The 14,299-nt window shown below is 34.1% G+C and overlaps 1 protein-coding gene across 9 annotated transcripts in view; it reads left to right on the plus strand.

Moving 5' to 3' along the window:
• The window catches only part of LOC115210715 (importin-13), a 62,944-nt gene that overhangs the window by 11,796 nt on the left and 36,849 nt on the right, over positions 1-14,299 (plus strand). For all 9 annotated transcript variants that reach the window (XM_036502007.1, XM_036502010.1, XM_036502009.1 and 6 more), the window contains exons 3-8: positions 1,754-1,873; positions 3,032-3,090; positions 6,010-6,118; positions 8,144-8,242; positions 11,532-11,585; positions 13,340-13,412. In XM_036502007.1, the coding sequence (XP_036357900.1) occupies positions 1,754-1,873; positions 3,032-3,090; positions 6,010-6,118; positions 8,144-8,242; positions 11,532-11,585; positions 13,340-13,412 (514 nt within the window). The remainder of the gene's footprint in view (positions 1-1,753; positions 1,874-3,031; positions 3,091-6,009; positions 6,119-8,143; positions 8,243-11,531; positions 11,586-13,339; positions 13,413-14,299) is intronic.

Consider the following 14,299-nt stretch of genomic DNA (forward strand, 5'->3'; position numbering starts at 1 on the left):
ATATAAATACACACACATACACATACTTATACATACATATACATAAAAATACATAAATACATATACCTACACTTAAATGTACATGCATATTTGCATGTATATGCATACAAAAGAATCAATTATTATTAGATGCATCATATTATTCATATTAGATAAAATATAAACAGAGGTATGAGAAAGTTATAAGAAGAGTAATATTGTAATTAATAAAATCAATATGTCTTAAAGTTATTTTAGTTATGTAAGAATGAAACTGCATATACATGAGGAACATACATATATATACACACATACATACACACACACATATATATATACATATATATTTCCGCTCAAAAACTCATAGGTACATACGTTTTAGATGTGTTTAGAAGGGAGGGTTAGTGCAGTAGTTTGTATTATTATAATTATATAATTATAACAATAATACACAAACTTATATATATTTTCATATAAACATGTGATATGTTTATTTCTCTGTTATTTTTTCTTTATGCACCCCACTTCCCGCAGGATTTCAACTACTGCATAAAGAAAAAAATAACAGAGAAATCAACATATCACATGCTTATATGAAAACATACATAAGTTCGTGTATTATTGTTATAATTATAATGATACAAACTACTGCACTAATCATCCCTTAAACACAACTAATATGTAGGTACCTATGAGTATTTTTGAGTGGAAATATATATGTGTATATATATATATATATATGTATATATATATGTATATATATATGTGTGTGTATGTATGTTCCTCATGTATATGCAGTTTCATTCTTACATAACTAAAATAACTTTAAAGATATATTGATTTTATAAATTACAATATTACTCTTCTTATAACTTTCTCATACTTCTGTTTATCTTTTTATCTAATATGAATAATCTAATGCATCTAATAATAATAATAACTGATTCTTTTATATGCATATACATGCAAATATGCATGTACATTTAAGTGTAGGTATATGTATTTATGTATATGTGTGTGTATTTATAACTTAACCTTATGTACTTTCAAAAATCTCTGACGAAGCCTAGAGAAACACCAAGTACCTTAATTTCATCTACTAAGTCTACTGGAGGGTAAAGGTAGAATGAGGTATTTTTGCCTCTTGGCTGAAACAGCTGTAAGATATTATCCCAATTTCTGTTCCTGTATTTTATATATTTTAATAATTACTAATATGTTATACATGTATGTATATTGTTATAATTGTCATTTTAGTAAATAAATAAATTGACATAATATAATGTCTAAAAGTTGATGAAAACCACCTATTGATCCGCTGCATTTTCTTATTGGTCTATTAATTCATGGTAAAATAACTCTTTACCCTCACCCATTTATTACACTTGGTATAATGTTATTTCAATGCAAAAAAAAAAAGCACTTGTGTATTAATAATTAGGTATTCTACCAGCAGTATATTGGATAGATATTATCCCTTAGTTGGTTGGATTCACAGCCTCTAACTTTCTTAGAATTATATATATATATATATACACACACACACACATATACATATATATGTGCTAATGGTTTTGTTATACATGTAAGTATATATATATATACACACATACATTTATATATGTGTGTGAGTGAGTGACTGACCATTACTCAATACAAAGAGCAGAATAATATAATATTTAATAGCCAAAACATCACTATTTCATCTTTTATCATTTATATATATGAAATGTTCAAATACCATATAATAATGAGTTGTCGTTCATTCTTTTAGGCTGTGAGCCAATTCTATTTCAGTTCTGATCAGAAACCTCAAGTTCATACGTGGCTAACTAAAGCCCGGGTAGCACCTGAAGCATGGGTATTTGTTTGGCAACTTCTTGACCCTAACCAGGTACAGTAACTAATTTACCTGAATTTATTACCTTTGGTTCTTTGATAGCTTCTTTAATATAATTGGTAATGTTAGTAGTATCATAATAATGGACATTTGTTTTAGATATGCTTACCACTGTTCAAAGTCAAAGTTTTATAGTGTATTTCTTGTATCTTTAGAACAAATGTTTGCTTGAGTAATTTTTGTCATATTATGTTCAAACAGTATTCTAATTGAAAGACTGTGCTAACTGTGACTAATCATTCTATCTTTACAGTGAACATATTGTTCTGAGGTTTACAAATGTAATTGCCATATTGAGCAAGCAAGTGTATAATGGCTGAGTGAATTTGGTATTAAACTACCAGCTCATAGACCTTGACTTCAAATTCACTGATCGTATTTCATTACATATTTGCCGTAACTATATGTGTTAGTGAACTAAATAGTTGGGAATATATTGGTCTCAAATTTCGGTTCAAGGCCAGTAAGTTTGGGGTTGAGGATAAGCCACTTATATTGATCTTATTTTATTGATCTCAAAAGGATGAAAGGCAAATTTGTCCTTGGCGAAATTTGAACTCAAAACATAAAGAAGGATGAAATGAACAGTTGGGAGTATATACCATATCTTCTAAGAATGTTATTTGTAATAGATTGGTGTTGTACCAAAGGGGAAATTTGTCTCATATTTTTAATGTCAGGAACCTGGTTCCAAGCAGTAACCCTTAGAAGCCCCTTGTATTCAGGAGACATTTACATTATTAAATCAAGCAGCTCAAATGACGATACTATACAGCAACTCATAAGTTACTGGGAATACAGGGTCTATGAATTTGCTGCATGCATTTGATTGGAAACCTTTAGAACTGACCCAGACTACTCAACAAGAAACAAAAATGACAACAATTAGCTTCAAGTTACTAAACAAGAAGAAAGCTTTTATCAATATTGTCTAATGAAACGGTGCAATTCGGTTGTCAACTCCAGACAAATTATGAGAAAAGATTGTATTATTGTTGATCTTGAACTTGACGCTCAGCTTTTAATGTTCTACTTAGTTTTTGTTGCATGATTTTAAGTAAAAAATATATAATTACCTTATTTAATTAGAAATTTATTAAAACTATTTTATTTATCTTTCAATTGAATTGTTATTTTGTTTTCATCCTTTAGAGTCCAGAAGTGCAGTTTTTTGCTGCAAGTTGCCTGCATCAGAAAATATCCAAGTTTTGGTGAGTTACTCTCTTTAAACATTTTGGTATATTTTTAAAAACTGTTAACTGATTGTATATTTTTTTTTTAAATTTAAGGAAGTGAGAGTACAGTAAGATAACTAACTTTTGAAAAAATTAATACTAAATTTAAAATATAACGTACAAAAAAGGTTCTTATGTGGTGCTTTTATGTACTAAAATCTTACACATAATGCCTTTTATCATTAGCACAAGACCACAAATTGGGTAGAGGCTATTGTCGTATATCAACCACAATATTTTATTTATATTTTATTGATCATGATGAAAGGTAGTTGATCTTGGCAATATTTATTTCATCATCAACATCATTGTTGTTTTAATGTTTGCTTTTCCATGCTCACATTGGTTGAATAAAATTCATTAAGACAGATTTTCTATAAGTGGATGCCCTTCCAGTTGCCAACCCTCATCTGTTTCAAGGTAATATTTCTCTTTGGTTGGATATCTTTTCACAGATGATTGAAACTGAAGGACACCACTTATATGCTGGTGATACTCACTTACACCTATCACTTTATTTTGTGTGTTTGTGTGTGTGTTACTGTCTCTTTGGTTGACATTGCACGATAGTTGTAACCATGCCACCATCATGCGAACAGCATCCTTTGCCTCCAGTCATTTATGAAAATGTGCCTGGTCATGGAGAAATATTACTTTACTTGGAAGCAAATGAGGGTTGGTGATAGGAAAGGTATCCACTTATATAAAATCCACCTTAATATATTTTGTCTCACCTATGTTGCCATGAAAAAGTGGATGTTAAAATGCAGCTGGTCATGGTGAGATATATATCAGGTCATCCCATAAGTTCTGTCCAAATTTTGAATAAAGGAAACAAGTGATCAAATGTTATATTTAATTGAAATTTAATCATCAGTGTACTTTCCCTGATTATCTATGACTTCCTTCCATCTATTTACAAGCTTTTTAATCCCATCAATGTAAAACTCTTTTGGTTTCAAAGCAAAGAACTCTAAAATGTCAGTTTCGACCTCCTCCTGGCTTGTGAAAGTTATATCCCCCAAATGATTCTGTAAACTACGAAACAAATGGTAGTCTGAAGGAGCAAGGTCAGGAGAATAAGGGGAATGAGGAATTTTTCCCAACCAAGCTCTTCGATCTTCTGTAATGTGATCTTTGCAGTGTGGGGTTGTGCATTGTCCTGATGAAACTTCACTCCTTTTTGATTCACTAAAGCGGGTCTTTTTTTCTTCAAAGCTTGGTTCAAACGCTCAAATTGCTGACTGTAGACTTGAGCATTGATTGTTGCATTAGGTAGTAACAATTCAAAGTGAATTACTCTTTTGCAATCCCACCAGATGGAGAGAAGAACCTTTTTCCCATGAAGTTCCCTTCTCGGTTGTGGTTGAGCTTTTTCCCTTTTATCAGGCCACTGTTTCCGATGTTTAACATTTCAATAGAAGATCCATTTTTTGTCACCAGTCACAAGTCTATCTAAAAAGGGTGAAATGAGTTTGCAAGAATGGAGAGAAGAGCAGATGTCAACTCGAGATTTGCAGTTGCTTTCAAACAATTCATAAGGTACCCATTTTCCAAGTTTAGGAACCTTTCCAAGTTGTTGAAGATGATGATCAGTTGTATGGTTTGAACTAAGCTTTATTGCCAATTCTTCAACTGATAATGCAGGATTTTCTTCAAGTAATGTCTCAAGAAGCTTATCATCAAACTCAACTGGATATCCTTTTCGATCTTCATCTTTGAGGATGAAATCTCTACTTCTGAATTTTGCAAAACATCTTCTGCAAGTTCTTTCATTCCAGCATTCTTTCCCATAAAGTGAGTGCATGTTTCGAATCACTTCGGCTGCAGAGTTTCCTTTTTTGTACTCATAAAGCATTATGTGCCTCAAATGCTGTTTGGATACTTCCATGTTAGAAAGGGTTTTAATCAAAGAAATTTTAATTCTGTTATTCTGTAAAATAATATTTAATTAGTTTAAATGTACACAAAGGCATAAAAATAATTTTTAATTCCGTTAGACATTCTAAAATACTATTAAATTTCATTAAATTTTAAAAATGGTAAAATCGGACAGAACTTATGGGATGACCTGATCTGTGTGTGTATATACAAAGGGATTTTTTCAGTTTCTGTCTACCAAATCCATTTAAAAGGCTTTGGTTGACCAGAGGCTATAGTAGAAGACACTTGCCCATGGGTTCCTGCAATAGAACTGAATCTGAAACCCTGTGTTTGAGAAGCGAATTTTTTAAATGTTTCATTTTATATATGGTCTATCCTTTTTTTAACACAGTAGGGGGAGATTTAGCTACTATTTCTAGCAGATAAAGTGAGTATGTGGTGGTTCCTTTGTTGGCTGGTCATAAAGGGGAGAAAATGATGTGGCCTGTCCATAGTGACAACAAAACAACCAGCAGCAGATGTGAAATAATGACACATAATTTGCTATTTCAAATAACTTCCATGATAAATAAAGGTCTGATTAACTGAAAACTTCAGTTTAATTTATTTTCACACTTACTTTGCAGAACTATCTGTCTTTTTCAACTAATTTGTAATTTAAAATATGTGTTGAATTTGAACCGAGGTTTCTCCAGAAGACCTCTCATATATTCATATATAAAACAAGCCATAAAGAGAGCCTCCATGAAGTTGCTTGACTTACTAGAAATACTAAATCTCATAACTCAAACAATGAAAGACACATTAGATAGACCCCTAAAAAGACATGTTGGTTACAGCTGGAATGTTTTGACATCAGGCTTTCTAAACAAGGTTGACCTGGTGCTAAGTAACAAAAATATATCAATATAAATATTTTTTATTTAAAAAAGAAATAGCAAAATAGTATGTATTTCATTATTACATTATTTGTATTCTATTTTATAGTTTTGTTGATTTATCTTTATAAAGGCATGAAGTTCCTCAAAATGATTATGAAACTTTGAAGACCAAGTTATTAGAAAAGATTATTGAATATGCAAATGGCCCCCGACTAATTTTTACAAGATTATGTTTAGCAGTAAGTAATGCTCATTTCATTTACTTAATACAGAGAGTGATTATGTTTTTCCTACTTTAGTTTAGGATGAGAGCTTTTGCCTCTGTTGGCAACCAAAAGTCTCTCTCTCTCTCTCTCTCTCTCTCTCTCTCTCTCTGAGTAGAAGGAAGATTGTATGATGCATGTGTATGAATTGCAATGCTACACAGTAGTGTGACATGGGCTCTGGATGCAGAGGATATGCATAAACTAGAAAGGAACAAAACTGGTACACGCTGCTGTATGTGCAATGTCATTATACATGTATGACAGTGCATAAGTGTATTGGAAGAAAGTTAAGCATAAGAGGACTTATATGCAGTGTGTAAGAGAGGAGACTGCACTGATTTGGTCATGTGGTGCAGATGGATGAGGATAATTGCATAAACAAGTGCTGTTCACTTAATGTGGAAGAGGGAGACCCAGGAAAACATGAGACCAAGCATTGACAGCTGATCTCAAAATGCTGAGCCTTGTGAAGATGACAGAGAACCAAGATAGGTGGCACATTACTGTACTAAAGAAGACCTGCCCACCACAACAGAACTGATATCCTAAAACCAAGCTGCCACGTAAAAAGTGTTAGTGCTGGTGTCACATGAAAAGCACTTGTGCTGGTGCCATGTAAAAAGCACCCTATATACTCTGTAAAGGGCATCCAGTTGTAGAAAGCAAGCCAAAACAGTCTATGGAACTTGGTGCTGCCCCTGGTCTTGCCAGTTTCTCTCAAACCAACCAACCTACACCAGAATGGAAAATGGACATTAAATGATTATGATGACTATCAGCAACAATTACCATTTCCATATAATACATGAAAGTAGAAAATCAATTACATGTACAAGTTAGTTTTGATGGCATAAAATTGTCATTAAGACTCCCACACCAACTGCAGATGGTATAATGTAGTTACTGTATGTTATAAGCAAATAGCATCTTCTATGCATGATCTAAATCTATATATAGCTCTGAGAGTAGAATGACATCTGATATTAAGGTAAAATATAACTTAGTGATGATAGTATAGAGCAAGATGGCTTGACAAGACTCTGCTCTCTCCTATGTCTATTTAACCAGCTAGGTTACATACACTAAGTTCAGATCAAGTGAATTTGACTGATCTCAATGAAACATTATTTCCAAGCTGCAGAACAGTCTAATTCTTGAGGGAAGGGTAGCTTAACCCATTAAGTTCCAGAATTCTTAAATTTCTGAATATCACTTTTAAATTTTTACAGATTATTGAAAATAGGTTAAAATGAAAAAAATAATAATTAAAACTCCTTTACTTCATGTAGAAATGGAAATACTCAGTGTTACGTAGAAAGTTGGTATTAGCGGAAGGATGATTTCTATCATCACTGAGTTAGTTTAGAACTCTGGTTCTCAAAGTGAAAAATACCAACACCCTCTCTCCTAATAAATTATTAGTACTCCCTCCCCACCTCTCTGTATTAACACTTTAACATTCAAATTACTCTGTTAAATGTACTGCTTGTTTATTTACATTGTTTTAAATAAATCATGCATTATCTCATGGCTTCAAGATTTCGATGATGTGATTGTTTATTTTTAGAATGACATTGTAGATGTTTGAATATGAAAGAGGCAGAATATTTTGCCTGGATATAGCTGGTTTAAATGCTAAAGGGTTACACAGAAAACAAAATAGGTGTTTGTATCTGTATAATTAGTTTTTCTCTACCATGGTGTTGGACAAGTTTAAAAAGTTTAAAATCATCTTTATTTATTGAATTTGGCCATCTGTTTCTTTTTCAATCTCCCGCCCACATACACACACAACCACTTGGAGTGAGGTGTCCCATCCATGAGAAACATTATTTTAGAACATACCTGAATGCATATTTGTAACATATTACAAGGAGTAGTACTAATCACTCACCAGCATGGAATTTGGCAGTTAAATCTAGATGAATATATTTTATGAAGCTAGAATACATGTGTGCTAATACAACATTCTTTCTATTTCCATGTTTTCTTTTTTAGTTCTCCTCATTGGTGCTTCAGACAATACCTAGTATGTGGCCCAAGCCAGTCTCTAATCTCAGGGAAACTTTCAGTCAGTCTAATTTTCCTAATGTCAGTGTAAGTATCTTGAAGTTTTTCATATAAATACAATTTATTTGAACGAAAGTGCAGGCATGCCTGTGTGGTAAGAAGCTGGCTTCCAACCACATGGCTGGATGGATCCTGAGAACCTTCAGAACCAGAGAAAAGGAAACCATAATGGTCCTCTGGAGGACATTCGTTCTCAGCTGCCTGGACTACTGCTCCCAGCTATGGTCACCCAACAGTGTAAAATTAACAGTAGACCTTGAAGCCATCCAGCAAAGCTTCACATAGAAGATTGTCTCATTGCAACAGATCAGCTACTGGGAAAGGCTGAAACAACTAAGACTCTACTCCCTGGAGTGAAGGCAGGAGACATATGCAGTAATATACACCTGGAAGATGCTGGAAGGGATTGTGCCAAATTTTGGCATTGAAAGCTACACAAATGCCACAGTGGGTCACCACTGCATGGTGTCTAAGTTCCCAGCAATGCCTTTGCACTTCAAGACCAGTTACTGCAACAGCCTAGGTTTTAGGGGCCCACAGCTTCCAAAGAGCCTGAGTGACCTACACAAAGTGGATGTAAGTGTTTTCAAATCAAAAAGGATCTCTTACTGTTGAGAGTCCCAGATGAACCTACCTTGGGGCAGGGTGTGCAAATGAGGGTAGTAACGTCAAACACTCTTATTCACCAAATGCCACACATCAGAGGAGGCTCTCAATAATAACATTGAACAAAACGGCGGTGCCCCAGAATTGCCATAGCTTTGAGCTGAAACTGATAAGAACATATGTGTATATATATATATATATATATATATAATATGAATTAAAGATAAAACCACTATTATGCAACTCAAACAGAGGAACTCTTCTTACTTGCATTTCACCACCATCAATTTACTTATTTGTTATTTGATGATAATATTGATTATGATTAAAATCTTTTAATTATATATTATTATATATTATTATTATATATATATATATGTGTGTGTGTATTACATCTACACCTCTCTTTCTGTGCAGATCATAAGCCCCTTATTAGTTCTTTTTATTATTCTATTTATTTCATTACCATGTAAACATAGTTTCGTCTTCTTCGCTGTTGTCTTAAAACAAACTTAAGTTCCTTCACGCGCATTTACTATTCGTCACCTATTCATTTATTCAAGTTTGTCACATTGTCACTCATTTCTCTAATTTTGTCACAGATTGGCTGACTGAAAATTCTAAGATTTTTCAATTCTATTTCACTATTATCAGCATTTGCTGTGTCATTAAATTATGTTACCCAAAATTCCAAAAGAATATTTTTCTCCCTCTTGTTCTATCTTTGACCAGCCTAACTCTGACCCCCTCTCTCTCTATTTTGATAACCACTTGCTTCACCAACACTTCCCTGTCCTCCACCACCCCACCCTATATAAACTAGTGCATGCACTTGGATTCCCCTACTTCATTTTAATAACTCTACCGAAAGAATACAAATCCAGAAGATGCTCTTCTCTGATTTTGCTATTCCACGGTACGCTCGCCCTCCCACCCATCCTGCTTGAACGGAGACTTGTAGATTTGTGCTGCATCTAAGAAGTAAGGTGGAGAGGAGGTTCTGCTAGGTTCCTCACAGGCAAAGAACGCAGGTACAAGATTTCTGGGCAGGGAACACTGATGGGGTCGGGGACGTGGATATACTTCATGCAGAGAAATGGGTTGATAATGTAGTAGTCAGAGTATGCAATAGAATACTTAAGATTAAATTAGTGCTACATCATGGGTTAGCAACCATTATCTCGGCCTATACCCCTCAGCTGGGGCTACCTGATGGACAGAAAGACTGATTTTATGACACCCTCTTGCAGACTACCTCATTGACGAATGACAAGGACCTTCTCTTTGTGGCTGGTGACTTCAATGGACATATTGGGCAACATGCAGAGGGCTTCCATGGCATACATGGAGGCTATGGTTTTGGTTCCCACAATGAGGAGGCAACCAGGCTGCTGGAATCCTGCGATGCAAATGATCTTATGGTTTGCAATACTAACTTCAGGAAACCTGCCAGCCACCTAGTCACCTACCGATCTAATAGAGGGGGATATAGCATCACATGATGTGGAAGACAACTGGAGGTTTCTATAGAACAACCTGCTGAGGGCTACTGACCAGATCTGTGGATGGTGCAAAGTCCCCTCTCGACCCAAGGTAACGTGGTGGTGGAACAATGTTGTTGACAGGGCCATTAGGGAAAAGAAACAGGCTTGAAAGGACTGGAAGAACAGTGGTAACAGGGAATTGTATCAGACTGCCAGAAGGGAAGCTAGGAGACAGGTTTATTTAGCCAGAGGGGAAGCAGATAAGAGAAAATTTGCCAATGTTCTGCACCGTGAGGACCAAAGACCTGAGGTATTTCATATTGCAAGACAGTGTGTTAGAGAGAATCATGATATCGTAGGAGAGAAATGTGTCCACATGGATGTGTCATTAAATTTGGCTGCAAAGAAAGAGGTTTGGAGATGCCACTATAAAAGGTTGTTAAATAAAGAGAAATGAATGGGAGAAAGAGAGTCTGCCGAATGCTGACCCAACAGAGGGACCAGCTATCCGAATTGACAGTACCTTGGTAGATAAAAGAATTAAGGGTATGACAACAGGGAAAATTGGCCCTTTCCCTTGTATGAGGAATACCGAATGTCTTCATGCACTACCTGCCTGATAAAAAACTCAGACTCTCCCATGTCCCTGGTGATGGACCTGATTGACTTGAAGGGATCGTTGTCAATCATGACCTGGATCTCAGCAAAAATTCAGGAGTTCTCTTATTATGAGAGTGAGTTTTCTGAGCTGTTGTACCTTTGTAATCAACATTAGAGCCATCCAACACTTTCCAAATCGTCTACACTGTCCTCAGATTGATACCCAAACACTCTAAGACGTTTGTATTGGAACTTCCAGTGCGAATGCCAAACAGTACAGTATGTCGTTTCCAAATTTCTGGCAGAATGTTTTGTGTCATGGCGCTGTTTTTCTCACAGACAGTGCCCAACTGTCCCTACTATATTGTGTAGTCAACAAAATCAAAAACAAACAACGCGCATGTGTGAAATTAAAAATATAAAATCTCGACAATTTACCCATTGTACTCTCTCTCTCTCTCTCTCTCTCTCTCTCTCTCTCTCTATATATATATATATATAATATATATATATATATACACACACACACACACAAGTATTTATACACAAAGTTTGTTATTGGTGGTTAGTCTCATAAATAATGAACTGATAATGAACTAAAAACATCTTTGTTCTTTGTTTGACAGGAATATAATTTATGTGAAGCTTTAATTGAAACTTTGACTGTTATTCCAGAAGAGGTATGTTTTTTACATTTTTATGTTCTTTTCATTAACTAAATCTCTTAGATTTCTTTTCATTTATCTAGATTTTTAAAAAAATATCCTAGATTGATGTAAATAGTCACCTAAGTATTCTAAGTCCCCAGAAAAACTGCTATATCTTTTGGTTAGTCTACAAGAAAGAAGTGATTGAAGTTGTCCTTGTATATTTTTAATTCATAAACAGAACATAATAATTGATAAATCCAACAAAACAGCCAGTACAGTTTTTTTTTTTTTTTTTTTTTTGCAAAACACACCTGCAGTCATGGTTGTGTAGTCAAGAAGTTTTACTTCACAATCAAGTGATGCTTGGTTTGATCCTATTGCACCGTATTCTGAATATGCATTTTCATCTATATCCTCAGGTTACATCAAAGCTTTGTGACTGAAACTAGATAGATGAAACTGCATAGAAGCCCATTCTGTTCTTAAATAGTAAACATAATCTGTTGACCTGTTTAATACCACTAGTTGACCCTTTGATTCCTTTTGTAGAGTCCACTCATTTGCAAGCATCCGGACTAGGTCTCTAGTCTGAGTATAACCCATAGTTTCTTCCTTCTTCTGCCTGGCTGTCCTGGAGGCTCTGCCTTAACCTCTGAATAGAGCATAAAAAAAGGACATAGTGAACAAGGAAATAGTTTTATTTAATATGAAATATAAATAAAACTTATAATATAATAATGTATGAGTTACATCATCATACATCTGTTTTCCATGTTGGACAGCTTGACAAGAGCTGGCTTCCCATAGAGCTGCACCAAGCTCCAATTGTCTGTTTTGGCATGATTTCTATGGCTGGATGCCCTTCCTAGCACTAGCCATTATACAGTGTTCTGGGTGCTTTTTAAGTGGCACCAACATGGATGCCTTATATGTAGCACTTGTACAGGTGCTTTTTATGTGGCACCAGCACTCTTGAGCTCACGCGACAAAGACCTCTCGGTAAACCAGGTTGTGGTAGATCTACAAGGGAAATAAAGTTACATTGCAATTGGCATATAACTTCATACTTCAAAATTTAAAGTGTCTTTAAGTAAAAAAAAAAAAGTGGTGGGGGGATACAAAATGAAAGGTTTATATTTTTCATCTAACCATTACTGTAACAGAACCTGTTATCTCAAACTTGCAACAATTTTTATACCAAATTTATATAAACCTGTATCATCTGTTCCACATATTATGCCTTATAAAACGAGTTTTTTCATAGAAACAACATGAAGATTAATTTTAGTTGCATATTAAGGAAGCATTATATATTAAAATACAATAACAAAGTACTAAAACCTCAGAATCTAAATGTAACTAAAAATTGAATATTTCCTTACTTTTACATTATACACATTTCTCCAATCTTTTTTTCCTTTATAACTACATCACTATGGAACTCTTCTTGCTTGCATTTCACCACCATCAATTTACATATTTGTAATTTGATGATAATATTGATTATGATTAAAATATTTTAATTACCTGTACTCGGGTTAAATTTTTAAAATGTTATGGGCTGATGAACAAAAAGCACTTTTAATGACAGTTTTTAATGGAAACTGATCAAAGATGTGACTTCTGACAATATACTTGTTACAAATAACATATAATTCAAATTACTCATTTATCAGATATATCTAATTCGCAGAGAATACAAAATTTGAATGTTTGTGTCATCTTCATTTTATGTTTATTTTTCTATTTTCTTTCTTAACACAAATTCTATTATGTTCTATTAGTTTTTTAGTGTTTATCTCCCGCAATACAGAAAAGGAGTTGTAAAAAACTATCTCAGCAATGAACTTAAGGATGGTAAGATTTTAAATTTATATGAAAGTTTATCAACCTAAAGCAGGAGTGAATTGAGTGTGTTCCATTTGATGTGGATTATTAAGCTATGAGAAATATTGGTTTCAAATTTTGGGACAAGGCCAGCTACTTCTAAGGGAGTGGGTTGGTCAATTAAATTGACCCTAGTTCTCAAATAGTACTTACTTTATTAACCCTGAAATGATGAAAGACCTTGAGTCGACCTTGGTGGAATTTGAACTCAGAATATAAAGATAGATGAAATGCTGCTAAGCATTTTGCCTGGCATGCTAATGATTCTGCCTGTTCATCGCCTTGAACTATGAGAAAAATTGAATATGATTGAATTAAAGCACTAACTGGGCTTTGACAGATATTTGCATACATGAAACTAGGTATCTGCATGTAATAAGAATGGACGGCACACATCAGGTGAAACAGTGAAATGACTTGACAGTGGAAGGTTCTCTCTACTAGAGGTAGATCCTAGAAAATAGAAGAGACTATTTAGGCTTGAGATGAGACTAGAGAGGTTGTATTACACATTCACATGACCCAGGATTTAAATCAATGATAGGAGAAAATGCATGCTATACATGAATGAATGCAGTTACAGAAGTTTTTTCTTTTCACCTTTGAAACTTTCATTTTCATAACAACAGTATTTGTGCAAACATAGTGCGCACACAATGTAATGACTTCGTTAAATGTTTATGTTCTTTTATCATCATTATATATGACAAAGTAGTTTAGAACTATAGATACCAAGTCCATTTAGGAATTCTTAAAGGGGTACACTATTTTTTTCTGCTACATGGCTGAAAACATGGTCATAAGTTCAAATTTTATTACAATACAAAGAGTTAGATTTGTTTGAATTACCTCAAGTG

Source organism: Octopus sinensis, linkage group LG4 (assembly GCF_006345805.1).
Source record: "Octopus sinensis linkage group LG4, ASM634580v1, whole genome shotgun sequence".
Lineage (NCBI taxonomy): Eukaryota > Metazoa > Mollusca > Cephalopoda > Octopoda > Octopodidae > Octopus > Octopus sinensis.